General features: G+C 49.4%; 1 protein-coding gene across 1 annotated transcript; it reads left to right on the plus strand.

Moving 5' to 3' along the window:
• Positions 1 to 3,068: 3,068 nt before the first annotated feature.
• Positions 3,069 to 11,283, plus strand: LOC103085748 (acid-sensing ion channel 2-like). The gene is made up of 4 exons (XM_007447846.1): positions 3,069 to 3,623; positions 4,714 to 4,855; positions 9,799 to 10,085; positions 11,272 to 11,283. The coding sequence occupies exons 1-4, from the start codon at positions 3,069 to 3,071 to the stop codon at positions 11,281 to 11,283; spliced, it is 996 nt and encodes a 331-aa protein (XP_007447908.1).
• The last annotated feature ends 14,863 nt before the right edge of the window (positions 11,284 to 26,146 follow it).

Here is a 26,146-nt window from a genome sequence, read left to right on the forward strand (position 1 = left end):
GAGAGAAAGAGGAGGGCTGCTTCACGTCTGCGGAAGGAGGAGCTGGTCTGTGTGTAGTATAAGGTGAGTGAGTATGTGTGTGTGTGTTGGGGGACGTGGGGTAGAAATGTTTGTCCTCTTCCTAAATTTGGGAAGGAGTGTCTTGGCTTTGCTTTTCAGCCTCTGTTTTGGAGGCAAACGTGCCTGAGTTCAAGTCCCAGCTCCGTCACTTATGAGCTGTGTGACTTTACTCTCGTGAACCTCCATTTTCTCGTGTGTATACTTGGGGTAATAACACACACCTGTCAAGGTGGTTGAAAGCATTAAGTGAAATCAGACATCTTCACCCGGTCCTGACACGGCAGAGTCTTAGTTAATTTTGGCACCCCTGTTTTGGAAATCCCATCCCCATCTAGGCAGCCTTAAGGTAGGGATTTAGGACCTCTGAGGTTAACTGGCCTCTGTCATTTTGCTAATTCAGGACGCTTCTGCTCTTTGAGCTCCCAGGATCAGTAAACCACTCATTTAATGTGCATCCGGACACTGTTCCTGGTTTGGCTCTGGTTTAGCGAGAGGGCAGATGGGATAGAGAAACATTTCAGAGCAGATGCAAACCAAGAGGGACATTCCCTAAACTGCAAAAGGCTGATGAGCCAAAGACTGCAAAGGAGCATCAGGGAAGTCTTCCTGTAGGAGGAGTGCCTGGCACTGTGAGAAACATGGACACCAGGGATGTGGCTTGGTGGAGAGAAAGAGGAGGGCTGCTTCACGTCTGCGGAAGGAGGAGCTGGTCTGTGTGTAGTATAAGGTGAGTGAGTATGTGTGTGTGTGTTGGGGGACGTGGGGTAGAAATGTTTGTCCTCTTCCTAAATTTGGGAAGGAGTGTCTTGGCTTTGCTTTTCAGCCTCTGTTTTGGAGGCAAACGTGCCTGAGTTCAAGTCCCAGCTCCGTCACTTATGAGCTGTGTGACTTTACTCTCGTGAACCTCCATTTTCTCGTGTGTATACTTGGGGTAATAACACACACCTGTCAAGGTGGTTGAAAGCATTAAGTGAAATCAGACATCTTCACCCGGTCCTGACACGGCAGAGTCTTAGTTAATTTTGGCACCCCTGTTTTGGAAATCCCATCCCCATCTAGGCAGCCTTAAGGTAGGGATTTAGGACCTCTGAGGTTAACTGGCCTCTGTCATTTTGCTAATTCAGGACGCTTCTGCTCTTTGAGCTCCCAGGATCAGTAAACCACTCATTTAATGTGCATCCGGACACTGTTCCTGGTTTGGCTCTGGTTTAGCGAGAGGGCAGATGGGATAGAGAAACATTTCAGAGCAGATGCAAACCAAGAGGGACATTCCCTAAACTGCCTTCTTCTCAAGGAGTGTTATTTAAGCTGGGCATGCCCTGGGGACACCAGGTTGGCTCAGCAAGGTGCCTCCATGTGGCTCTGCCCCAGACTGGGAGTGTGCACTGGGTTGGCCACTGGAACTTTCTGTTCCTTTCCTCCTGAAGGGGATTTAGCATCATTGATTCTATAGGTTCCAGCCATTTGATCCCTGGCACAGGGCAAGCCACACCCACCTGCTAGCAGGAGCTGACTTCTAGTGGATTTTCAGGAAAAAGGAGGTAGGTGGCTGAAAGCCCAATCCCTCTCTCCCACCTATAGCTCCAGCTGTGTTTCCATCTGGCAAATCCTGGGGCAGAACACACACACGCACAGCCCAAAGGGAAGGCATCCAGCCTTACCTGGAACCCCAGCTGTCTTTCTCTTTCAGATGCAGAACCTCCTGAAAGCTCTGTCGGGGGGTGGGGCTACACGTTGCTCTTCGTCTGGTCTCCTAGGGGCGTCTGGCTCTTCGGCCTCTGTCAGGGGCACCTCATTCCCTGGAATGTCCCCTTCCCGCCGGCCGCAGAGGCACTGTGGTTTTTTACAGCTCCCTTCCTTCCCCGCTTCCAGCGTCTCCCGTCCGGAGACCCCAGGCTGAGCCTGACCCGGGAGCAAATATTGGTGCGAAGGAATGCTGCCTTCACCCCCATACCCGGCTCCTGGGAGTTTACCAAGTGCCTTCCTGCCATCTACGGGGGCGGGGGTCAAGTCCTCACTCCCAGGGCTGGTTCCCCACCTTGGGCGAGAAGCCCCCACTAGCTCCCTCCAAAAAAGACCAAAAAGAAACTTTCGCCGGTCCCCCGCCCCCAGCAGCGCCTCCCCCACGCCACCCCCGCCCCGCGCCTGCCCTCTCCCAGCCCCCAGCAGGATGGTGGAGGAGGGGGTGAGGGAGGCCGGCTCTCTCGGTGCCCTCTGGGTGCTAGCTTTTGCTCGGGGAGGCGGGGCGGGGTGGGTGGGCGGGGAGAGACGAGTCCCTTTCCGAACCTCCAGCATCCTTCCCAGCCTCCCGGTCCTCGCCTCTCCGAGGCGCTAGCCGCGGCCCGCCTGCCTTTGGAATTCTGCCCCAAAAAAGGGGCCCTTGAGGAGGAGGAGGTAGGAGAGGAGGGACGGAGGCCGGCGGCGAGAAACGGAATCCGGAGTCCAAAACAGTACGGGGAGAGGAGAGGACCGGAGCCGCGGCGGCGGCGGCGGCGGCGGCGGCGGTTCTGAAGCTCGGCCGCTGCGCCCGGCCGCAGTGCATCAGCGTGGCCGCCCTGACATCCCCAGGATGGTTAATGCGGGGCATTACGCACTGGTTAACAGGCTCCGAGCTGCTGAGCGACTTGTTTTAAGCATTTTCTCCCTCGCTCTCGCTTTTAATCTTGTCTCTAGTGGCGTGTGTAGGGGGGAGGACTTTATTTCCATTGGCTAAGCTCTCCCTTCCCACCCACATCTCTTCCACATCACCTTGGTGTCTCCCTAAATAAAACCAGCCTTCCTTATCGCCTGGACAAAATCAGGAGCTAGAGTTCGAATGGGTTTTATATAAACACTCACCCCTGGCAGCGTGCGGCTGGGCTCTCAGGATAAACTCACGGAACCCGGCCTGATGCTTGCCTTTCCTTCCCTCCCTTGAACGTCACCGTTTAAGCAGAGCCCGAGGACTGGGAACTCTTCCCTGAAATCTGATCAACCTGAAGCCAGTTGCAGAACTGCACAGGGTCCCCATGGACCTCAAGGAGAGCCCCAGCGAGGGTAGCCTGCAGCCCTCTAGCATCCAGATCTTCGCCAACACCTCCACCCTCCACGGCATCCGCCACATCTTCGTGTACGGGCCGCTGAGCATCCGGCGTGTGCTCTGGGCCATGGCCTTCGTGGGCTCTCTGGGCCTGCTGCTGGTGGAGAGCTCTGAGAGGGTGTCCTACTACTTCTCTTACCAGCACGTCACCAAGGTGGAGGAGGTGGTGGCCCAGAGCCTGGTCTTCCCAGCCGTGACCCTCTGTAACCTCAACGGCTTCCGCTTCTCCAGGCTCACCACCAATGATCTGTACCACGCCGGGGAGCTGCTCGCCCTGTTGGACGTCAACCTGCAGATCCCGGACCCACACCTGGCTGACCCCACGGTGCTGGAGGCCCTGCGGCAGAAGGCCAACTTCAAGCACTACAAACCCAAACAGTTCAGCATGTTGGAGTTCCTGCACCGCGTGGGACATGACCTGAAGGATATGATGCTCTACTGCAAGTTCAAAGGGCAGGAGTGTGGCCACCAGGACTTCACCACAGTGAGTACTTGGCTTTCAGCTCATTTTTGCGCTCAGTCCTTTTGAGAAGTGCCACGCTGGCGGTCTGAGGCTTGGTTCGAGGTGTCTCTGTGCTTTGGAGCAGGAGAGAGAGCAGTGTCTCAGTTGAAGGCCAAGAGGGTAGTTGGCCAGAGTTGTTGGAACTGGTCGGAGAGGTCTGCCTGCTGGGTTGGAGCACTCCTGTCTGGTCAGATGTGCGGGGCGAGCAGCGGGGAGCCTGGCCGTGGTGGCGGATCATTACCCCAGAGGTGCTGAGTTGCCTTCCACCCACCCAGAGGGAGGAGGCCTGAGCTGTCCGTGGTCCAGGGCACTTGGTGTCTGAGCTGTGTGATTGGAACAGCTTGTCATTGACGAGGTGGCATTTTCTATCTCTCTCTCTCTCTGCTCGGAAGTGGCATCAGGCACTGCATCCTGTGGGCTGGGCTGCAGCTTAAAGCTGCCAGGAAAGGGGGTGGGGGGCACCAGGCAGCCTGGATGGTTCCAGTGGCTTTGGGAGCTTGTTGGAGCAGGTGATGCTGCAGAGGTGTGGAAGTCTCTTTCCTTCCTTTTCCTGTGTGGATTCTGAGCTCTGTGCGGGGAGAGGAGAGGCCAGGGTAACCCTGGGTCTCTGTCTGGTCTGCTGACAGGTCAAAAACAAAGAGATGTTCAGGGTCCCTGGGCAAAAGAGGAGGGTCTAGGTGGAGACCCATGCACAGGACGGGCAGTGAGATGTCTGGGAGGGTGAAACGTTGCAGGCTGGCTGGTCTGCGAGTTTCAGCTTGAAACTCAAAGGCTCATTTGCTGTCTGTAAGATCCCTTAACAGCGTGGATACGTGGATGCGGGGGAGTGGTGTGGGGAGGGGTGAGCAGCTCTGAGATCCGCAAGCCTGGAGGGGGAGAGTGGAGCTGAGTACAGAGGAAAAGCGGAGGGGGAGGTGGGTCCCGTTCGGGACGGGGCTTCCTGGAGGGGCAGGGGAAGAATGCGAGGAGAGCTGTGGCTGCCAGGGTTCTGTGTCTGCCTAATTAGTGGGCTGCTGGGCAGAACTTGGCATAGCAGGTCTGGTTGCAGCTGCCCACACCTCCTTGCTCCCAGGCGGGCCTGGGACATCAGGTGCTGTGGGACCCTCCGGAAGCCCAGTGTGGCCGCTTCTCCCAAAGCGACCTTAAGGGAGAACCGAGAGCTTTTGAGTCTCAGATCCTTGAGCCAAATTGCAGTTGTAATTTCGGGGTGGCAGGTACTGCAATTGCAAAGAGACTGGACTCTATTGTCAGCTCTTGTCTGAGGTCCTCTGCTTAATTAAGACATGCCCTACCTTTCTCTGTGGTGCATTCCTCCCCGCCGGCTCTCAGGGCCACTGCCTACCAGACTCTTGCTCTGAGTTTCTTTTAATGCTACAACCAGTCTCTGCACACAGCCTCTATGCTTGCTGTGCGCTGTCTCTGATTCTGGAAAAGCCAAGAGTGCCTGGGGGTGGGCGGGGGTGGGGCGCGGGGCTGGGGAGGGCTCATTGCCTCTGGCATCCCCTGGAGCTCTCTTTCCTGGGGGAGTTGTTTTGTATTATCCATTTGAAACACTGTGCAAAAGAGCCCAGCAAGATCAGGCTGTGGTGTATGTATGCTGAAGAGGAAGCAGGTCTGAGCTGGGGGGAAGGGACCAGCAGTCCTGGAAGCCTTTCTAAATGGAGCAAACAGGATCCGAAAACATGTCACGCACAATGTCCTGGGTGGCTTGGGGAGAGTTGGGGAAAAAGCCTCATTCTTGGAGGCTGAAACTATCCCTGTATCCACCCCCTGCTTTCTAGTGCCGTGGCAACGCTCCGCTTCACCACTGCACCACGCAGCTCAGAAACACGCATGGAACATGCAGACAGCAGAGAGAGAGAGAGAAGGTGGCACCGAGAACAACTGCAGTTGGTAGCAGACCCTGGGCCAAGTTCTCAAGCATCCTCATAACCACATGTCCACCTAGTGGCTTCCTCTCAATTCATGACCAAGTTCCACTTAGAAGTAAAGGTTCTTTGGTCCCAGGCTGCAGTTTTGTACTTAGCCTATCATTTCGGTCCCTGGGGTCCCAAGAGGCCAAAGATCAGGCTGTAAAACCTGACCCAACCCTTTGACCTTTCCAGGTTGTCTCTTAAATAATGAAGCTGCCTGTGGACACAATTTATTACTTAGTAAGTGTCATGTCATTATCTGCCATCCTTACCAGGTTCAAGACTGATTTGGTTGAGTGTCCCTCCTTAGAAGAGCCCAGCAAGATCAGGCTGTGGTGTATGTATGCTGAAGAGGAAGCAGGTCTGAGCTGGGGGGAAGGGACCAGCAGTCCTGGAAGCCTTTCTAAATGGAGCAAACAGGATCCGAAAACATGTCACGCACAATGTCCTGGGTGGCTTGGGGAGAGTTGGGGAAAAAGCCTCATTCTTGGAGGCTGAAACTATCCCTGTATCCACCCCCTGCTTTCTAGTGCCGTGGCAACGCTCTGCTTCACCACTGCACCACGCAGCTCAGAAACACACATGGAACATGCAGACAGCAGAGAGAGAGAGAAGGTGGCACCGAGAGCAACTGCAGTTGGTAGCAGACCCTGGGCCAAGTTCTCAAGCATCCTCATAACCACATGTCCACCTCGCTTCACCACTGCACCACGCAGCTCAGAAACACGCATGGAACATGCAGACAGCAGAGAGAGAGAGAGAAGGTGGCACCGAGAACAACTGCAGTTGGTAGCAGACCCTGGGCCAAGTTCTCAAGCATCCTCATAACCACATGTCCACCTAGTGGCTTCCTCTCAATTCATGACCAAGTTCCACTTAGAAGTAAAGGTTCTTTGGTCCCAGGCTGCAGTTTTGTACTTAGCCTATCATTTCGGTCCCTGGGGTCCCAAGAGGCCAAAGATCAGGCTGTAAAACCTGACCCAACCCTTTGACCTTTCCAGGTTGTCTCTTAAATAATGAAGCTGCCTGTGGACACAATTTATTACTTAGTAAGTGTCATGTCATTATCTGCCATCCTTACCAGGTTCAAGACTGATTTGGTTGAGTGTCCCTCCTTAGACTGACTCTCAATGGATGACCTCCTCTAGCATTGAAAGGGGATGGGTCTCAGGGCTGGATCGCCAAGCTGTTCAGGAGAGTGTCCAAAAGGGCACCCACTCTAGGAAACCTGCAGAATACTCCAGTCAGGAGGCTGATCTTTTTCACCCATTGATTGCAATGAGCAGCCATGCTACAAGGCGTGGACACGATGCCAAGTTCGTTCCAAGACCTTGCAGTGAGGGCTAATCCTTCCCACTCGCCCTTGTCTCCCTGGCTCCTTGGCCTGGGGTGCAGGTGTGCTTGTCCTTGGCCTGGGGTGCACCAGAGGATAGCGAGACCTCACAGGTGGTTATGGGAGAAGTTGGCTCACCAGCTTTCTCTCTCATTCATTCTCTCCACTGCGCATCCCTCTCCCTTTGGCTAATTTACTGGGCTCTCCCTGGGTTTGTCCTATGCTGGGTGGCTTCCTTCCCTATGAGCTGCGGCTAGCTTATTAGACTGAAGTGTGCGGAGGGGCTGCCCCAGGTGAATCATTTTTCCTGGTTTTCTTTTTCTGCAAAGCGTACCTAGTGCCATCTCCAGGGCTAATGCTTTCGCATACACTTCCTTATTCCAAGTTCTTAGCTGGTGTGCATAATACCCTTTAATTAGCGAATGAGCCATGATTCTAGCAGAGTGAAAGGTTGTGGAGGTTAGACGTCCCAGAAGCCAGGTGTGGGACGCTGACTGCCATGTAAACAGGTGTGCTGCATGATTGGGCAGGTACACTCTTAGCCCTCACCTAAGACCGTCTGACTTCAGATAAGCACATACTTTTCTTTCCTGGAAGAGGAGAGGAGGGCTTTGATTCAACAGTGTCCACGCAGTGGAGATCGCCCTGCTGACGCAGAGTGGAAGGAAAGGAGTTGGGGTGAGAGGGCTGGCCAGGGGGTGTGTCTCTGGCCATGACTGGATGAGCTGAAGTTAAGATTGGGAGTAGGAAGACATAGGTTCGAATCCCAGCTCTGTCATTTCCTAGCTTATTCCCTGGGTCGTATTTTGTACCCTCTCTCGGCATCGACTTGCTCGTGGAACATATGATAGTAACGTGATTTTGTAACTCACAGGGAGAACGAATCGTGAGACAATATATGTGAAAAATCTCTTGTGCCTTGTGACAACTACATGTCACAAGATGTAAGGTGGGGTTATTTTCAAGATTCGTAGGAGGGGTTTTTTAATATAAATGTATTTCTTTGTTTTTATATTTGGCTGTGTCGGGTCTTCGTTGCCGTTCGCGGGCTTTCTCTAGTTGCGCGAGCGGGGGTTGCTCTTGGTTGCGGTGCGTGGGCTTCTCATTGCGGTGGCTTCTCTTGTTGCGGAGCACAGGCTCTAGGCGCGTGGGCTTCAGTAGTTGTGGCACACGGGCTCAGTAGCTGTGGCGCACGGGTTTCAGTAGTTGTGGCTCGCGGGCTCTAGAGCGCAGGCTCTGCAGTTCTGGCACATGGGCTTCCTTGCTCTGCGGCATGTGCGATCTTCCCGGGCCAGGGATCGAACCCGTGTCCCCTGCATTGGCAGGTGGATTCTTAACCACTGAGCCACCAGCGAAACCCGTTGTAGGAGGGTTTTTATTTTCCAGCCTACTTGCCCTGTTTGCAGCCCTCCAGAAGAGTCAGTTGATGAGTAATGCTGTCAGGATAGACCAGAGAGAGGGAGGAGGCTGCTGCTTTCTGAGCCCTGTGTTAAAGCCCAGCATCACAGAGCTGGGGTTTTGTAGAGTGGAGGTCACAGCTGGGTTCAATAGCTAACTATTGCGGACAGGTGGCAACCCCACTGCCTGTGACTAGCACGTGACTGTTTCACATTGTTTCTCTGCTTATCACACTGGGGTTCATCTGCCTCCAAGTTCAGGATTGCAAATGACCCCTCAGTCTGCATTTTTAACCTGATTGCCATATTGTGTATGTGTGTGTGTGTGTGTGTATGTGTGTGTACTTTAGAGATTTCTTAAGAAAGGCATTTCCTTCTTTTCTTACTGAAAGAAAGGTCTCTCCACAGTGGGATCTTGTTAGAGGCAATTCTATGACTCTTAGTCGTCTACATCACATAGCATTATAGAGATGTGGAGGGGAGGGCTTAGGCCGCTCACATATTTGGAAATCTTGCCACAGGCTGGTGGGTCCCTAGCTAAGCTTATTACTTCTTATCACATGAGGAGCAGGTGTGTGGAGAAGGTGGGCTTTGGGGAGAGATCTGAGTTGGAATTCCTACCGTACCCCCTCTTCGATGTGTAATCATGGGCAAATTTCTTAATCTTACTCTCTCCGTCTCTAATTAGGAACAATAATACCTGCCACTCAGAGTTGCTGTACTGATCCAGGGAGGCCAAAGGATGCCAAGAGCTAGTGCATGGCAGATGCCTCGTACAGGGCAGGCCCCATGCTTTGCTTAGTGTCCCACGGGAGTGTTCACTGAGCCTTAGTTGGATTCTGGCTGTCTTGACTTCAGGACGGTGTCCTTCTCACTATTCCACACTGTGACTCACTAACAGCTTTGGAGCATGGTGAACTGCTGTGTTTGTGGGATTCTTAATTCTCATAATATGACAAACGTTCCCTTTTCTCAGGACTTCCATATCGGTTCTGCTGGCTAAACATCCTCTCCTTACCTGCCATCTTGGCTTCCGGTCCAGGTCATGCCACTAACCTCAGCCCAGGAAGCTTGTGCTGCCCTAACCCCTGATAAGAGTCGAGTGGCCTGGGTAGCAGGCCTGCATCTTTTATCACGAGTGTGTGTGCTGTGTGTCTGCACATCCGTTCCTTTGTTAATCAAACAGAGCACCTCCCATGTAGCAGGGAGAGAGCTAGACCAGATCCTTGCCATCTGAAAGCTCACGGCCCATTTCCCATCCCCTGTGGGTAGGGGTGGGGTGTTGAGAGCAGGAGTCTTGTCTCATCAAACACATTCTCTGCATCCTTCATGCTGAATGCAGGGTCTGCCCACAGTAAATAGCCAGCAAAGATTTTTTTTTTGGATTCAGTAGTTACTTGCTGTTTCCTGAACTGACCCAGCATCCTTTGCTCATGGGCCTTTCTTCTTTTCATCTCTCACCTCTCTCTGTCTACTTATTTAAATCCTACTCATCCTTTAAAATCCGGCTCTAGGCGTGGTCGCCAGTGGGGATGAGGCTGGGCGGACTTGGGCCTGGGGCCGCACGGACACCCTGGCGCTGGGCTGGTGGCAACGGAGGAGGCCAGAGAAGCTGCAGGTGCCGGGGGATGCGAAACGGGCCCGCAGGAGATTAGAAGCAGCGGCGCCGGAGCGGGGCTGCCTCCACGTGAAGGCGCGCGTGCCAGTGTCCTGGGGCAGCGAGGAGCCCAAGTCACCGGATGCCCAGCCCAGAGGCCACCTCCCCGCACCGCGGCCAGACGGCGACCAGGGGCGACCAAGTGTAGGGGTTCCTCAGGATGGCGGAAGACGCTGGGCCCAGGCTTGCCCAAGATGCATTGCAGGGGAGCCTGGAAGTTTCTGCAGTTTACATTGCGTTTTGTGGTGTAATCCTGAACAACGGTGAAATCAAAGATCCAGCAACTTGAACTAACTGTATTTCGGTTGATTCACTGTAACTGCCAAACATGCCCTGGATTTTGAATAAATAATACGACCCCCCCACCCTCCACCCCCGAAAAAAATCTGGCTCTAAAATCTCTGTGGCCTTCTCCAGGAAACCACTGCCAACCCCTCTCCCCATGTCATAATCTAACTTAATCTCTTCCTCTCCTGTTCTCTAAACAGCCTTTGGATTACTCCTCTCCTAGAACAGTCATTATACTTTTCCTTGCATTAGAATCATGAAGTGTTTAGGCTAAAAGGAACCTTAGAGATGATTTAATTTAAAACTGAATTCTTTAACCACTGAGAATTTTTATTCATTGCCCATTTCAGTTTCTCCTCCCCATAAGACGTGATGTCTTTTCTAACTTGATATTCTCAGGACTTAGAACTGCTTAGCACGGGGAAAGCTCTTACAGTGTGTCATGAGTGTGTGAAGTGGGTTTGAAGTTTTTCAAATGTCAGGTGACTCTCATGTCAACTGAAATAGCTATTTTTTGGCTTCCCTTTTCAGTATAGGGACCCAGGATTCCACCTGCATTGGGAAGACTTGTCTCATTATTGTTATTACTTTAACAGTACACTTTCTGATTATAGAAACAATCCACAGTCACTGGAGAAAACTTGGCAAGTGTGGGAAAGAATAAAGAAGATGAAAAAATGTCCCAGAATAGCATCTTAGGTATAATTACATGTATTGTTTTAGTATTTGGGGAGTAGCTCCATTTGGTCACGCCTGGGATCACACATCTGTACATGTGATACCTCGTCTGGCATGCAGTGCACGCTTAGTCACTGTCACCTTGCTTTCTTCATCCTAGGTCCCCTGGGTAGTCTCCAGGGTGTTAGAAATTCCCTCAAAGGTCCACTTAGAGTAAAAAAAAAATCCAAAGATATGTCTCCATGGGTCTGAGCAATACCCCTTTGGTGGGATATATTTTGTTTTATCTGCCAGAAGCATCCAGGGATAATTTGTGAGAGGGAGGGCTAATTGCCCCTCTTAACTCAGCCTCCTTGGATTACAGGTTCACAGCTGAACACCAGTTACTCTTTTTGGATGGCAATTTATTGACAGTCCAGGTGTGCATTTACCTGAAGCCATCTTGGTCCTGTTTGTTATATGTTTGTTGGGTTGAACCAGAGATGTGTTTGTTGACACCAAATTAGATCTTCTAACTGAGGCTTGACCTTGTTCCTGGATGAAGCCCAACCCCTCATGACCATGAGGACCTGGACCATGAAGCCCAGGAGGTTCTCCTTGCATGGCCATCCCTGCACGCCTCAGCACACAGTGTAGGCCCTGACTCTCCCTCACCTGGGAAGTTTCTAGGCCCCATGTTAAAATGGTCTAGATTGCATTGAATGCAGAGTAGATGGTCTTTCCTATTCCTTAAGTTGCTTGGAAGTTTTGTGAGCATTTGCCATGCCCTTGGAGAGGCAACCTCTGCCCAGCTGTGTGAGTGGTTTTCTGTGGTGCCAGCCTCCAGTTGGGATCTTCTCGTTTGCAGAATGTTAGGTCATGGCTCTCTGGAAGTAAAGCTTTCAGGGGTGTATTGACTTCTGTCTGATGTGATGAAGGACGAGGACACTGATTAAGAGCTGACTGTTATAATGACCGGCACCATCTACTTGCAAGAAAAGCTGAAGCGGCAGCGGGCCACTAAGCTGGTGCCTAGTTGCTGTATGTCTGCATCTCTGTCTCTGGGAGTTCTTGGACCTCCAGAATGCTGATGGAAGACTACCTGCAAGCTTACCAAATTGGGAATTGATTCTTTCCCCCTCTCTACAGTGGTTCTCTTTTCCTCTCTGCAGAAACTCCTTCCGTTAACGAAGAGATGAATTCTAGACAGTTTTCTGTAAAGTTTCTGAATCCTGGTTTGCTACCGATTTCTAGAGGAAGAGCTGAAATGGGATCCCATGAAAAAAATCCCCAACGACTGAATGGGTAGCTCTTATTTTTTAATTTTTTTGAATTGGTAGCTTTTAGCACCAAGTTTGTTGTCAGAGACGTTGTTCCCATAGATCAGTTCATATTTCAAAGTATCAAGTATTGCATTCTCTCCAGCAGAACAAAAACATGCCACCTGGGTCTAGAGATATCTGAAAGTGTGCTTTGTGCTGTCTCTTTTTCATCTGAGTGTTTATGTTTGATGGAGCTGGGTTGCCATATCAGACTTGACCAGCGGGGCTATTTGACCCATGATCTATTGTAATCTGAAACTAATGGGCTACAGCACCCCGGCAGATTTGAAATTCCATGTATCATATTTCTCCCCTGCAACAGACTTAGAACCAGTCCATACAGGTGGGACTTAGTGGTTACTGGAAGCCTGTGATAGAAGCCTATTTGTCAGGATGGGCTTTATTTGGGAAGAACATTCTGAAAAGGGTCATCCTTTGGATGCTAAACCGTCTCTCCATCTCCCAGCACTTATTTTCTCATGAATCAGGTCCATTCGCTATTGATTACCTCACTGGCCACAGAAATTTATACTCAGGAGAAATAAAGTACAAAGCACAGAAAGAACATATTTGCCTGGGTTTATTGACTTCTGTTGATGGAGTGGCCCAGCCTTGGGCAAGGTAATTAGCTTCTGTGGGCCTCAGTTTCCTCACTTGTAAGATGAGGGGGTTAAACTAGGTGACTCCCAAGGACTTGCCAACTTGGAGAACTGTAATACAGTAGAACGCAATCGAAATTTATTTTCTGATCTCGCATTTGTTCGCTGAAATAACTTTAACTTATGCTTGGGGGCAGAGAGTTGATGTTATTTTGTAACCAGATATATTTATCCATTTATTTGTTTGTGTAATGTAGATAGAGCTGTACAGTGGAAGGAAAAATACCCTGATACACTGAGTGGCTGTAGTGGGAATACGGAGGCACAGAACCCTACCGTCAAAACTCTGTCCACGAGCCGTGTGTGTCTGGCTGCCATTCATCAGTCTGACTGAAAGTTTCCATCACACTGGTCCTACAGTTGTGAGCAGGGGTCTGTGTACAAATTAGCAAGGGCATCTGTGAAAGGTGCTGTTGGTGTTCCATCCAGATCCCCTTTTCTGCTGCTGTGGCTACAAGCTTCTGCACTGAGAACAGGAGGATGCCCTTGGTCCTTAGTCTACTGGCCCTGCCTTTCCTGGAGATATCTGAGAAGTTATGCACCTCCCCACCACCTGGAGGCAGCCAGGAGCCAGCGACTCCTGACTGACAGGAGTGCAAAATGCCAGGCGCCTTGCCTCAAGACCCAACAAATTATGGTGCAGTTTACACCCCAGAGCTTTCCATGGGATCAGGCTGAGCTAGACTTCTCCTGAAACCATGTCTTTGCTTACCTTTTCTCCCTGCCCTATCCTGCATACCTCACTCCCTTCTAGGCTTTTCCTGAGCTCATTCCCTCAATAAATCACGTGGACAAGAAACCCCCATCTCAGGCTCTGCTAGGGAACCCACCCTATGTATTGATTAGCTTTACCTTCTCCATCTGTTTGACAACATGGAGACTCACTTAGGCGCATGGACCTGTGTCTGGCTTAGGAAGAAGGAAATACCTGTTGCAAAAGTCTTATAAGCCTCATTCTTTCTTGATGTGCCCTCCACTGGGGCCTGTAACAATGTCCAAGGGAGACTTTTCATAATTCAAGTGAGCATCTCTCTGACTAGGATCCACTATTCTAGGCTCAGCTGGTTTGCTCCTCTTTGGAACTTTTTGTCCGAGGAAAGCCCTTCCCAAAGTTGCCCATGTCCTAAGGGCTGAGCTATCCTTATTCTCTCAGCTCCTGCATTTCCCCCCCCCGCCACCGCCCGAACCCTGTCCCCTGCCCAGGCTGCTCACATTCTAGCTCACACCTTTACCAACACCTGCCTTCTCGTCATTTCCCAGTTCTTCTGTCTCTGAAAGCATCCCTTTCTCAGCCTCCTCCCAGCCTTCGCTGCCATTTCCTCCTGGATGGGCCTCAGTCTGGCTTTAAGCCATGGGGGCGGGGAGGCGACTGCCTTCGATGTTGGCAGTGGCTCGGCCTCATCTATAAAGCAGGAGGTAGTGAGAAATGTACGGCTGACCGGGGCTGTTGCTCTTCATATGTCACAGAAACCGTGAGGGGTGCAGGGAAGAACTGAGACTGTTTAGCCTGAAAAGGGAAGCAGGGGACTCAAGGCCGGGTGGTTGCTGTCTTCACACACTTCGAAGGTCCTTGTAGAGGAGAGGGATGAGGTGTTCTCTTTGTGAGGCCAGAAGGCAGTGCTGGTACCCAGGGGTGGGCAGACATTCACAGAGGTGGGTATCAGCTGCTTAGAAGGAGCCATCCTGGGACCACCTGTGCCCTGTCATCAACTCTAGCTGAGGCCATACAATTGCTTATTGGTGATGCTGTAGGGGTGGATCAATGTCAGGTAAAGAGTTGGATGTAATGACCTCTACAGTTACTTTCAACTCTGAGCATCTTTGATTTATTTCCTTTTGGAACAGGTATTTGGGGTCAGAGGTGAGGGCCACTGACAGATGGCATTGGGAAGAATTGATAGTGACTGCAAGCCAGTACATCCACCGTGCAACACCACCTCATTTCCCAATAGAGCATAGCCTTGAGGCTGTTTCAGGAGCGGGGAATAAAAATGTTGCTGCTGGAGAAGCCTTGGAGACAGAAGATGCTCAGTTCATCCAGAGAGGGTGCAGGACACATGTAGGTGAGGGTCACCGGGGCTTGGCGTGGCTGGTAAATGACCCGGCCTCCCCAAGGGAGTAAGCACGGCTCCTGGAGAAGCAGTTCCCAGGGCAATTTGTCATAAATTCCTGGCACTAGCTTCAGTCCCAGAGAGCAAATCTTGGGTGTGCTTGGACCTGACCTGCTTTCTGGTAGGGGCTGGGGAGACAGAGAGGTACTCAAGTTTAAGGTAACTCTGGGGTGGGTGGGGCTAGAGATAGACCCAGTTATAGGGGCTGGGAAGGAAGTTAATGGCTGGGAGAATGCCCTGCCTGGGAGCTCCAGGGTGTTACGGCAGGTGTGGGAAAGATGAAGGGGCTCTGGCATCGGAGGTAATCACAGAATGAGATATTTTAGCCAATCGTGGAATTCAGTGCCAGACAGGTGTGGGGTCCAGGCTTGCATAACTGTGATTTTTTTTTTTTTTGATTAATAAGAAATGTATACTTGGTCTTCATCCCTGTTCCTGGTACAAGAGCTTGAAAAACCCTTGAGATTTCCTGAGGGATTGGGTGAGAGGAGCATCTTTTGTTACTGCTAATAAGGCCCTTTCAACCAGATGTGAGTTTATGCTAAGGAAGTGACTCTTGCTGGTCCCCTGGATAGCTTCAGGATGGGGGTTGGTTGCCGTCAGCCATATGATTAGAGGGCTGGAAATTGAGTTAATCACCAGTGGCCCATGATCTAATCAATCCTGCCTATGTAATGGGACCTCTCCATAAGAGCCTCTGAATGAAGGGATTTGGAGAACTTCTGGGTTGGTGAACACGTGGAGGTGCTGGGAGGCCGTCATACCAAGAGAAGGCGTGGAAGCTCGGTGCCCCTTACCCTAGACCTTGCCCTATGCATCTCTTCTATCGGGCTGTTCCTGAGTTGTATCCTCTATAATAAACCAGCGATAGTAAGAAAACTTTTCCTGACTTCTGTGAGCCATTCTAGCAAATTGTCAGACTTGAGGAGGGGGTCATGGAAACCCTGATTTATAGCCAGTTGGTCAGGAGTACAGGTGGCTTGGTGATTGGCGTCTGAAGTGGGGACAGTCTTATGGGACTGAACCTTTAATCTATGGGGTCTGCCCTAACTCTGGGTAGTTAGTGTCAGAATTGCTTGGTATGAGGGGAAAACCGACACGTTTGGTGTCAGAAGTGAACTGTTCTGTGAGTTAAAAAAATGGATCTTGGTAGTGATCTTATGCAAGTTACTTAACCTCCCCCCCTCCATTTCCTCACCTATTAAATAATAGTGATACTGGTATTTACTGTATAGGATGGTGTGCAGCAGTTGAATGAAATAATAGAAGAGAAACTTTAAGCATTGGGCCAGATGTAGAGTGTCAGTATTTTGTTACTTTTATTATTACTAAGATGAGCTGGTGATAAGACATAGTGACAGGGGATCTGAGAACAGAGGATTTTGGGAGGAAATCTGCAGTGACATCAGCAAATCCCCAGAGTACGGGGATGAGACTGCAAACAAGCCAGGCACCCAGCTCCTGCTATAAGATACCCAGAGTAGGTGAAAAATAGATCAAAACTATGTAGTTTACAAAACCTATTAATAATTGCTGATGTTTTCTGAGTGTGTGCTATATCTCAAGCCCTGTTCTTTACTTGGAATTCAGTCTCTATCTGTAATTCTGTTTTTTGGTATGGAAAAAATTGAGGCTCGGAAAGGTTAAATGACAAGCCTAAAGTCACTTAGCTAAGACTTGGTGGAAGTGGAATTTGAAACAGGTACTCTGGTTCCAGATCCTCCAGGCTTCCTTTATAAGAGGCTATTGGATCCTCACAATAACTCTGAAAGTGGAAAAAGTGCATCTGTTTCAGAGTTGAACATAGGTACGGCTCAGAGATGTTTAGTGACTGACATAGGGTCAGTCAGCAAGAAAGTGGCACCGTTGGGCATCAGAGTTCATGGCTTCTGATTCCCTTTGGGGATCTCCGTGAGGACGTCAAACTTGTTTTTGCGGGGCTGAGTGAAGTCAGGCTATTCATCTGCAAGTCTTCAGCTCAAAAGATTTGAAGTTTAGGCTGAAGTTTCCCTCAGTGTCTCTGTATCCTCCCCTGGGAACCAGCAGCCCAGCAGCTACCAGAGCTGAGAGTGAGGTACAGGGGAAACCTCAGCTTGAAACTGTAGTCTCAGCTGTCCACGTAGCCTTCTAGCTCTTACGCACATCCCTCGCCTTTGTGCAGTAAACTGAGAGAAGGGGCAAAGGCATCCTAGCTCTCTGTGACTGAAGGCCAGATGAGGGTTTTTAAAAAAATTTTTATTGAAGTATAATTGATTTACAATGTTGTGTTAATTTATGCGGCACAGCAAAGTGTTTCAGTTTTATACACACACACACACACACACACACACACACATTCTTTTTCATATTCTTTTCCATTATGCTTTATCACAGGGTATTGAATATAGTTCCCTGTGCTATACAATAGGACCTTGTTGTATATCCATCTTGCATATAACGGTTTGCACCAGATGAGGGTTTTGTGCTGCAAGAGAATATTCCAACTTTGCAGAACAAGACTTTCCAGCTGCAGTTCCAGCCTTAGAGGAGAACACAGGTGCAGTCAAATGACTGGTTCTGAGAGGTGGCCACCCCAGACCTTTTCCCCTGATGAACGTGCAGGTGTTTTCTGGGCTGATGTCACGCATCTCGGCTCAGCTGGCTTCACTGGCTGCCCAGGAGGGGCACTGCACGTCAGCTTTGTGAATTGAATTTTCCCTTTTCAGGGGAAGGTGGACTTTGGATCCTGCTGCCGTGATTTCTGTCTGTTGCAAGCACCACATCTCTAAGAGCTGGACACACGTCTGTGGTCCCCTTGACCTCCCAGCTCTGCAGATTTGCATCAGATCCTTTGTTCTCTCCTGCCCGGTCTCTTGGCTCAGGAATACACAGGTGGAAGGGCCAAGCAATTCCACAGCACCCTCTTCAGGAAAGTCAAGAAGCTGGAGAAGTCTGTTCTTGCCAGGGTGACATTTGCCGTCTCTCCAGATTGCCAGCTGGGGAGCTCCAGGGTCCGACATTAGGAAATGAGCATCGGTTTCAGATGTGCATGGGATTCTGCTTTGCTGGCTTTTCCTGACTCCACTTCCCCATTTTAAATCCGCCTCTGGGTGGCAGAAATGATAACTTTAGGAGAAAATAGCTCTGTTGAAGGAACCGGCTGGCGAGAGCTTGGCATTGAGAGCTTCTGCCTCCGAATCAGTGACTTGAATTTGAATGTCCAGTTCACGTGCGCTCTGAACAAATTTGCAGGTGACAGGATAGCACAGTGGTTGAGAGCTGGGGTTCCGGAGTGAGACAATCTCGGTTGAAATTCTATACTCATATACTAGTTAGATGACCTTGGGCAAGATATTTAATTCAATTTGGGGAGAATTAAATGAGTTGTAAACTATGCAGCACGGTAGAGCTCAACCTCTGTGAGTTGGTTCTCACCCTCCTCCCTGTTTGCATCTCCATCAACATACCAACTTTTGGGCTTCTAATTCAGTATGATATTTTTTCTGTTTCCTCATTTCTGTTCTCTGACCTGGGTGCTTTCTCCTGGGATTGTCTGGACCGTGTTCTCTTTTGTTTTCTCCTCCCGCACTGGATATGGCAATCGAGGGACCTTTCTCGGGAGCAGGGGTGATGGGGAAGATGTTTTAGCATGTCCACCATGATGATGTAGGGAATTTCAGGTCTCACTTTCTCCCCGGCAGCCCTGAGAGATACCCATCCCTCTAGAGTGTGAGAAGGCAGCCAATGAGAGAGTAGCATCTCCATGAACTGGAAATAACAGTGTCTTCTAAAGTTGGGGCAAGGCTGCTTCTGCCTTCCTAGAATGATTTCTTAGCAGAACACCTTTTATCCCCTGGGCCTGTTAGCTATTTCAGGGACATTCTAAGTGGCTATTAACAAATGTTGCATTATGGCTGCAAACCTCTGGGAGCTCACGTGAATCACAAGTGAGCTCTGTGCAATCAAGGCTGCCACAATGGGCTGGGATTAAACAAACAGGGACCATTGTTCTCCCTGCAGCAGTGAGGCAAGAAGGCTGCTCTTTGGAGCCTGTGGTCTCAGGCAACATGCTCCTGAGAAGCAGAACACTTCCAGGACACATAGCTCATTGCTGTAGGGCAGATAGATGCTCTGGGTTTGTAGAGAGGCATATGTCAGCTTCCTATCTGGAGGAATTTACCAACAGTCAGTCAGTATGTCCAGGGTTATACCAGCCAATCTCAGGGGTTATGAGTTGCCCAGCACATTGGTTCAGAAAACACCTACTGAGTGCTTCCTATGCTCTGGGCTAAGCTGTAAAGAAATGGAAATGAATAAGGCCCAGTCCAGGAGGTCAGGGCGCTCGCTTCCTGGAGGGTAGGCTGAGCAGTAAACAGATTACGTGCAACAACCGAAGTTTGCACAAGGCGACGCAGGGTAGGCTCTAAAAATCTTCCAAAAGGAGATGATAGGTATAATTTTTTTCCCCCTTTTGAAACAGTTTTAAACATATAAATGTTGTAAGACTAGCGCAAAGGATTCCTGAGTATCCAGTGGTCCCAGCGATGTCCTTTTTGGCCAAAGGATCCCATCCCGGATCCTTTATTCTGAGTCTCCTTTATTCTGGAACTGCTTCTCAGTTTCTTCCTGACCTTCATGACCTTGACATTTTTTTAGGAATTCAAGGCCAGTCATTTTTCCAAATGATTTTCAGTCTGATGTTCCCTCTTGATGAGACCCAGATAATGAATTTTTGGCTGAATTTCACAGGATGGATCCAGGATTCTTCTCATTGTATCCTATCTGGAAGCACACAATATTTATTTGTCCCAATAGTTATAGTGTTAACTTTCATCACTTGATGAACCTGGTGTCTTCCAGGGAAATGCTCTGAGACTGTGTAAAACCCCATTTCTCATCCCGCTTTCACCCTCTGTTTTTTTTAAATCATCCATTGATTTTTCTTGCTTGAATTATTACAGTGATGCTTGCCAAATGGTGATTTTTTAATTCCATCTTTCCATCTACATTTCTTAGTGGGCTTTCTGAAATACAGAAGAGCTTTCTCTTTTCCCTTTTTATTCGTTCATTTATTTATATCAGTGTAGACTCCAATTTCTGTTTTATTCAGTGAGTTCTCATCTGTTCATATTCTTTCGAAACTCAAAATCTCCCATATTTGGGAACCCCTTCGAGCTGATATCTCTGTCCTTTTGACATTTCCCTGAATCCCTTGAGCACTTTACATATTTCTGGTCCAGCTAGAAGGCTCATCTGTTTATTCCTGTAACTGGCTATTTCTCCAGTGAATCCTGGTTCCTTTTAGTGGGAAATGGTATTTAGAAGCAAGATCTGGGTGCCAGGTCTCACTGCTACTAGGTTGTTAGGGCTCAGGGCCCTCCCAGTGGACAGAGTTAGGATATTTACATGTATATTTGCATCTCTATTGAAAAGCACCAGTTCACACAGACACTTCCAATTTTAATCTAACACCACAGGTTCATTCGAAGTCTTTGCCCTTTCTATATTGGTCCTTCCTTTTCTTCCTGCAGTAGGAAACCTGCCTCCCATGATCTTATTTACTGTTTGCTCCATTCTCTTGAATGCAGACCATCTTCTTATCCCTACAGACTACTACTCTGCCTGGATGCCTCCTCACAAGGGCCCAGTCCCTGCTGGGCTGCCTCTCCCCAAGGCCCTCCTTCTGTGTGCTCTGGCTGCTACTAGGCTGCCTTCCATTCAGATTTCTTCAATTGTCAGATTTCCTCAATTATCCCCAAAACATTTTTACAGTTTGTTAACTTTAAAAATTCAGGATCCACTGAAGATACAATCAAGATTCATGTGTTGCATTTTGTTGTTCTGTCTCCTCAATCAAAATGCTCCCCCCAACATAACACACACACAAGCACAGTTTTTAAAAATAGCTTTACTGAGATACAATTCTTATATCATACAAGTCACCCATATAAAGTGTAAAATTCAGTGGATTTAGTGCATTCACAGCATTGTGAATTTTAGAACATTTTCATTAAAAGGAACCCCAAAAGGAGCTGGATCCATTAGCTGTTACCTCCCCATGGCCTTCAAGCGCCGTCAATCACTATTGTACTTTCATCACTACTCTACTCTCTGTCTCTATAGATTTGTCCATTCTGGACATTTCATACTAATGCAGTCACATACTATATAATATATATATTGCGACAGACTTGTTTTGTGTAGCATTATGTTTTCAAGGTCCATCCATGTTGTAGCCTGTATCAGTATTTCATTTCCTTTTATTCCCCCAAATATTCCATTATATGGGTATGTCACATTTTATTTATCTTTTCATCCTTTGACCTGTTTCCACTTTCTGGCAATTATGAATAATGCTGCTATTCACACTTCCTTTAGTATTGACTTTTGGAAGAAAACAGACCCATACAAAGTGGTCCCATACAATAATCCCGCATTGTGAATCTGTCTGGTTAGTTCCTTGTGGTTTCCCTTAACCTGCTCCTCCCTCCTCTGTATTTCTTATAAACTCGGGGTTGGGTTTAAAGAGTTGATGAAATTCAGGTTAATGTTTTTGGCAAGAGAACTCCATGGATGAAGCTGTGTACTTTGTATTGCTTCATAGCAGGAGCTTATTCTGTGATGGTCCCCCTCTTCGAGATGCTAGTTTCGATCCCTTGTTTAAGGTAGCAACTGCTGGGTCTTTCTATTGCATCACCTCCCATCATCAAATCATCTGCCATCATCTCTGGGATGATACCCTGGTACCCTGTAAATATGCTATTTACCATCATATTTGAACCTGAATTAACAGTTTCATTAGAGTTTGCAAAATTGTGATTTCTCAGTTCTTTCTACATTTATTGGTTGACATTCTTTTGTAAAGAAGAGCTTTCCCTCATCAACTGGGGATCAACCAGAGTTCCTCCTATAAAGGCAGGATAAATGCTTATTCTTGTCCTTTCATTACCAGTTTCCAGAGGATAGAGTTGGTGTAATAACTACCATAACTGGGTGGGAAGGGAGAGGGCAGGTTGGTAGGAGTCCATGCAGCTGTAGTCAAGGCAACCACAGGCTCCTTCCAGATCCCCTCATATCCCAGGATGGGGATGTTCACCTTTCAGACATGGTTCTTACTGGTCCTGAGCCTGGGCAGGCCTGGGACAGGGGTGGCAGGCACTAAGCTTAGTGGAACAGGGCTGTGACAACACTGACCACATGGCGTAAGGCAGGTCATTAAATTAGGGATCCTAATTATTTGTCCTGACTCTCGGTATCTCCTCACTTCCCTGGAGCCTCCCCAGGAGATGCCCAATGCTTGTGCTACCTTGCACCTGTCTCCGGGGTGTTCATGCAGCATCCCTCCTCAGTGAGAGCAGAGGAGGTGGGGTAGGAAAGGGAAGTCTCACATGTGGATTCCATTTAATTAAACTACCTGGATACATGATGAGAGCCAGTCATTTGCTGAGCACTTGCTATGTGCCGGGTGGTGTTGAAAGCACCTCCCAGGGATGTGATGAGAGAGGTACTCTTACTCCTCATACTGTGTGTCAGGACTGAGGTGCAAGAGATTAAAGAAATTGCCGAGGTCTCTAGATTCATGGTCCCATTTACTCCCCTGTTCTGCCTTCCCAGGCAGTGCATGAAGAGCTTCTGCCAGGAGGGGGCAGAGGGGCCATGGAGGCAGTTTCGTATTCTCCTTTCTCCAGCCTCTATTTCTCTGGATAACTGGATAATTCCTCGGCTATCTGGCTTTGGGCCTGGAGGGAGGGGCTTCTGGATGCAAAGAGAGTAGAGCAGGGTGGGGCTCACAGAGGGGAGAGGCGCCCAGTGAATGCAAGCGTGACTGTCCCCAGGAACCCTTGGTACCACGGCTCTGTCTCTTACCCTGCATCACTTGACTGATAGTCCACAAAGAGGGGCAGCGTTTCCTCCCCATGTCCTGCTCTTTGCCTTGCCTGCTTAGGGGCGCTAATTAGCTGGCATGTTAATGAGCCCAGAGGATTAACACGGAACATGGGTAATGATGATTTCACTTGATGGATTCAAAGCTACCTTCCTGGGAAAACAGAATTTAGTCTGTTTTCTGGGAGAGCATCTCACAACCAAACAGCACACAGTGGGTGACTAAGGTCTCAGTGGTGGAGGACCAAGCACATATCCACAACGTGTAGTTCATTCAACCTGCTGTTTGCTCATTCACTCATTCATTTTGCATTCCCCAAGGGTCTACTTGGTACCAGGATGGATAGGGCACCTCCCCTACTCCCAGTGGAATCTCATATTTTTAGAGGGATGCAGGTACGTAAACACATACTTTTAATTAAAACTGTCATGAGAGAATTATCTATATTGTGTATGGGTGGGCAGTGTGGAGGAGGGAGTGATGTATTCCAACTGGGGGGATTGAAATGGCTTCATGAAGAAGGTATCCTTTTAGCTAGGCCCTTAAGAGAAGCAGAATTTTGACAAGTGAAAGGGGCAGGTGAGTACATCCTAGGGCTGGGGAACTGTGCCGGTGAAATTACCTGTAAAGTGTATGCTTGGGTAGAGTCAGGAACAGGAGATAATGCTGGAAAGTTGGTCCTTCCCTGGCTGTGAGGGACCCCAAGTGTTGTAGGCACTGGGGAGCTCTTGAGGGTTCTGAGTGACATGATCCCATTTTACTTTTTATAGAACCATGCTTGGCAGCATCCCGGTTGAGGATGGTTTAGCTAAGAAAGAGGAGGCAAAGGTCTGCTTTCTGTTTGATTGTTTTGTTATTATTACTATTTAAAAAAATAAGAGTCTTGCCTTTACTGGACTCTTAGCTTTTAATCATATCTTTGTGGCGCTCACGTCCTTGGGTGTGAATTACTGACTGTAGAGTGTAAACAATACTTCAGGCGGTGAAAAACTTCATCATCGTGTGCTAAGAGAACTAATCAAGGCATTAAGGAAAGATTGGAGTCTATGCTTCTCAACCTTGGCCACACAGTGGAATTGCTTGGGGAGCTTTAAAAAATACTGATGTCTGGGTCCCACCCCAGAGATGTCTGGGTTGAAGTCTGGGCGTCAGAATTTTTCAAAGCTTACCAGATTAATTCTAATGCTCAGTCAAGGTTAAAAGCTACTAGCCAGAGAACCAGCAGCCTAGAGAATTGGGAGCAAAACCCAGTGCTGGGTTTGCTGACTGGTCTTTTCCCACAGAGACGCTAGCCCTAGCCCTAGCCCTGGTCCTTAGCCACCTTCTGTCTGTAGCTTCATCTCCTGTGCCTGCTGTGTTCCTCCTGCTATCAGGCCTCCAGTTACCAAGGGCAGGCCTGTTTGTGACTACTTGGTTCTAGAAGACAGTTCTTGGCTTAGGCCAGCCAGGTCATAGCTGGCTGAGGCTTCGCTGGCCAGAACTCGAAGCTGTAAGGTTCTGCTCTTGGAATTATTAATCAAAGGCTTTCCAACTTCCCCAAAGAGGATCAACCTTTATTTCAAGTAAAGTATCTCATTTGGCTTCTGAGCCCTGACAAGCTTACCTATGGGGTCTCAACTTCACCGTGTGGTTGCCAGTCTGTGAGTGATGTCTGTGGTTGGCTCTAGCTGTCCAGTAGATTGGGATTCCAGAGTTCAGAGTTCTATTTTTTTTGCTAGAGTGAGGGGTGGGAACTGGAGGGCCCCCAGAAGGTACTGCCCAGGTGTGGGGTGAGGGATCCAGGGGCTCAAAGGAAGGATTGTACCTGGGCGCTCAGCTGCCCTTCCTTAGGAATGACTGGCTGCCTGTCTGCCCATTAGAGTGGTCACAGGCAGCTTCCTTACTGAGATCAGACCTAATTCGTTTGGGACTGTCAAAATAGACACTTAGCTTCTGGGGTATATGGTGCCAACTGGCATGGAGAAAATGGTCAGGTCACTTGCTGACTTAGAACCTCACCATGTCTCATCACCAGGGCTCAGGGCAGGGGTCCACTTGTCAGCTTTCATGGCCATCATGACCCCCACCGAGCTGGCTTTTCCTGCCTCATCTCTGCCATGGTGGCGCTTGGCCCATCTGCCTCTTTTTCCCTTTCCCTCATTGTGCACTTACTATGGCTCATGCTTTGACCTATATTACCTGTCTTTGAGGATGGCAGCTGTCTGACCTGCCCCTAGGGACCTGGTCAAAGTGTCCAATTCTGGTGGGAAGGCAGTGTGGTCCCTTTTTGGACCTCGGGAAGTTCACCCAGGCCATTGGCACTTAAGGACAGACGTACCTGGGAGTAGGGGTGGGAGAGCACAGGAGGAACTGAGCATTTATCAAATTCCAAATGCAAGTAAATCACTGTTTATAACACCCAAACCTCTGGTACCACCTACAGCTTCATCCTAGGAAGCTTCAGTTCATTTCAGGCTTCGCGTGGGCTTTTCAGTAGAGCCTGGGATGCTCCCAATTCTGTCTGCTTATTGGAATGCAAGCTTGTCCATCCTTCAGTTTCCCTGGCCTTGGCTGGGGCGAGTCTCCCCATCACAAAGAAGGAGCATTGGCTTCAGAATCAGAGGATCAGTACCTAGAAGCTGATTCCAGCACTCATCAGCTATGTGAACTTGGTGAATACCTGTAAGAGTCAGTTTCTTGTCTCAGTTTCTCAGCCTTGGCACTGTTGATGTTTGGGACCTGATCTTCTTTGTGTTGGGGGCTGTCCTGCACACTGTAGGGTGTTTAGCAGTATTTCTGTCCAGTACTGCCTGTCCCCTCCTGCCAAGTTTTGACTGCCAGAAATATCTCCAGACATAGCCCAGTGTCTCCTGTGGGGCACAATTGTCCCTGGTTGAGACCCACACTGGTTTATCTATAAATTGGGAGGAACCCCCCGGGTTAAAGGGTTGTTCTCAGATGTCAGTGAGTGTGCTTGGCAGGAGACAGCCCTTGGCACACAGCAGATGGCCCTCGACAACACAGTGAGGCCCAGGGAGGCTGTGCGTTCCCTTGGCTGCCACTTGGGATGTGCTTCCCCTGCCGGTGCCAGGCCCTGTGAGGCTCCCCAATCCAGGCGGGCACCAGGCTCGTTGGTACCTCTGGTCCCCTGGCCTGTGGCCATGCATGTGAGTGTTGGCTTTCTGGGCTTCTGTCCCACAGCCCAGAGCCAGAGCTGCTCCCTTGGGCATGAATAGATGTTTTGTTACCAACTCAACAGGGCCAGGCCGCCAGGGCTCACTCTCAGGGCGCTGGGGATTCCCAGGAGGTGGCTCCCCCCAGCAGC

Source organism: Lipotes vexillifer, unplaced genomic scaffold (assembly GCF_000442215.2).
Source record: "Lipotes vexillifer unplaced genomic scaffold, Lipotes_vexillifer_v1.1 scaffold1580, whole genome shotgun sequence".
Classification (NCBI taxonomy): domain Eukaryota; kingdom Metazoa; phylum Chordata; class Mammalia; order Artiodactyla; family Lipotidae; genus Lipotes; species Lipotes vexillifer.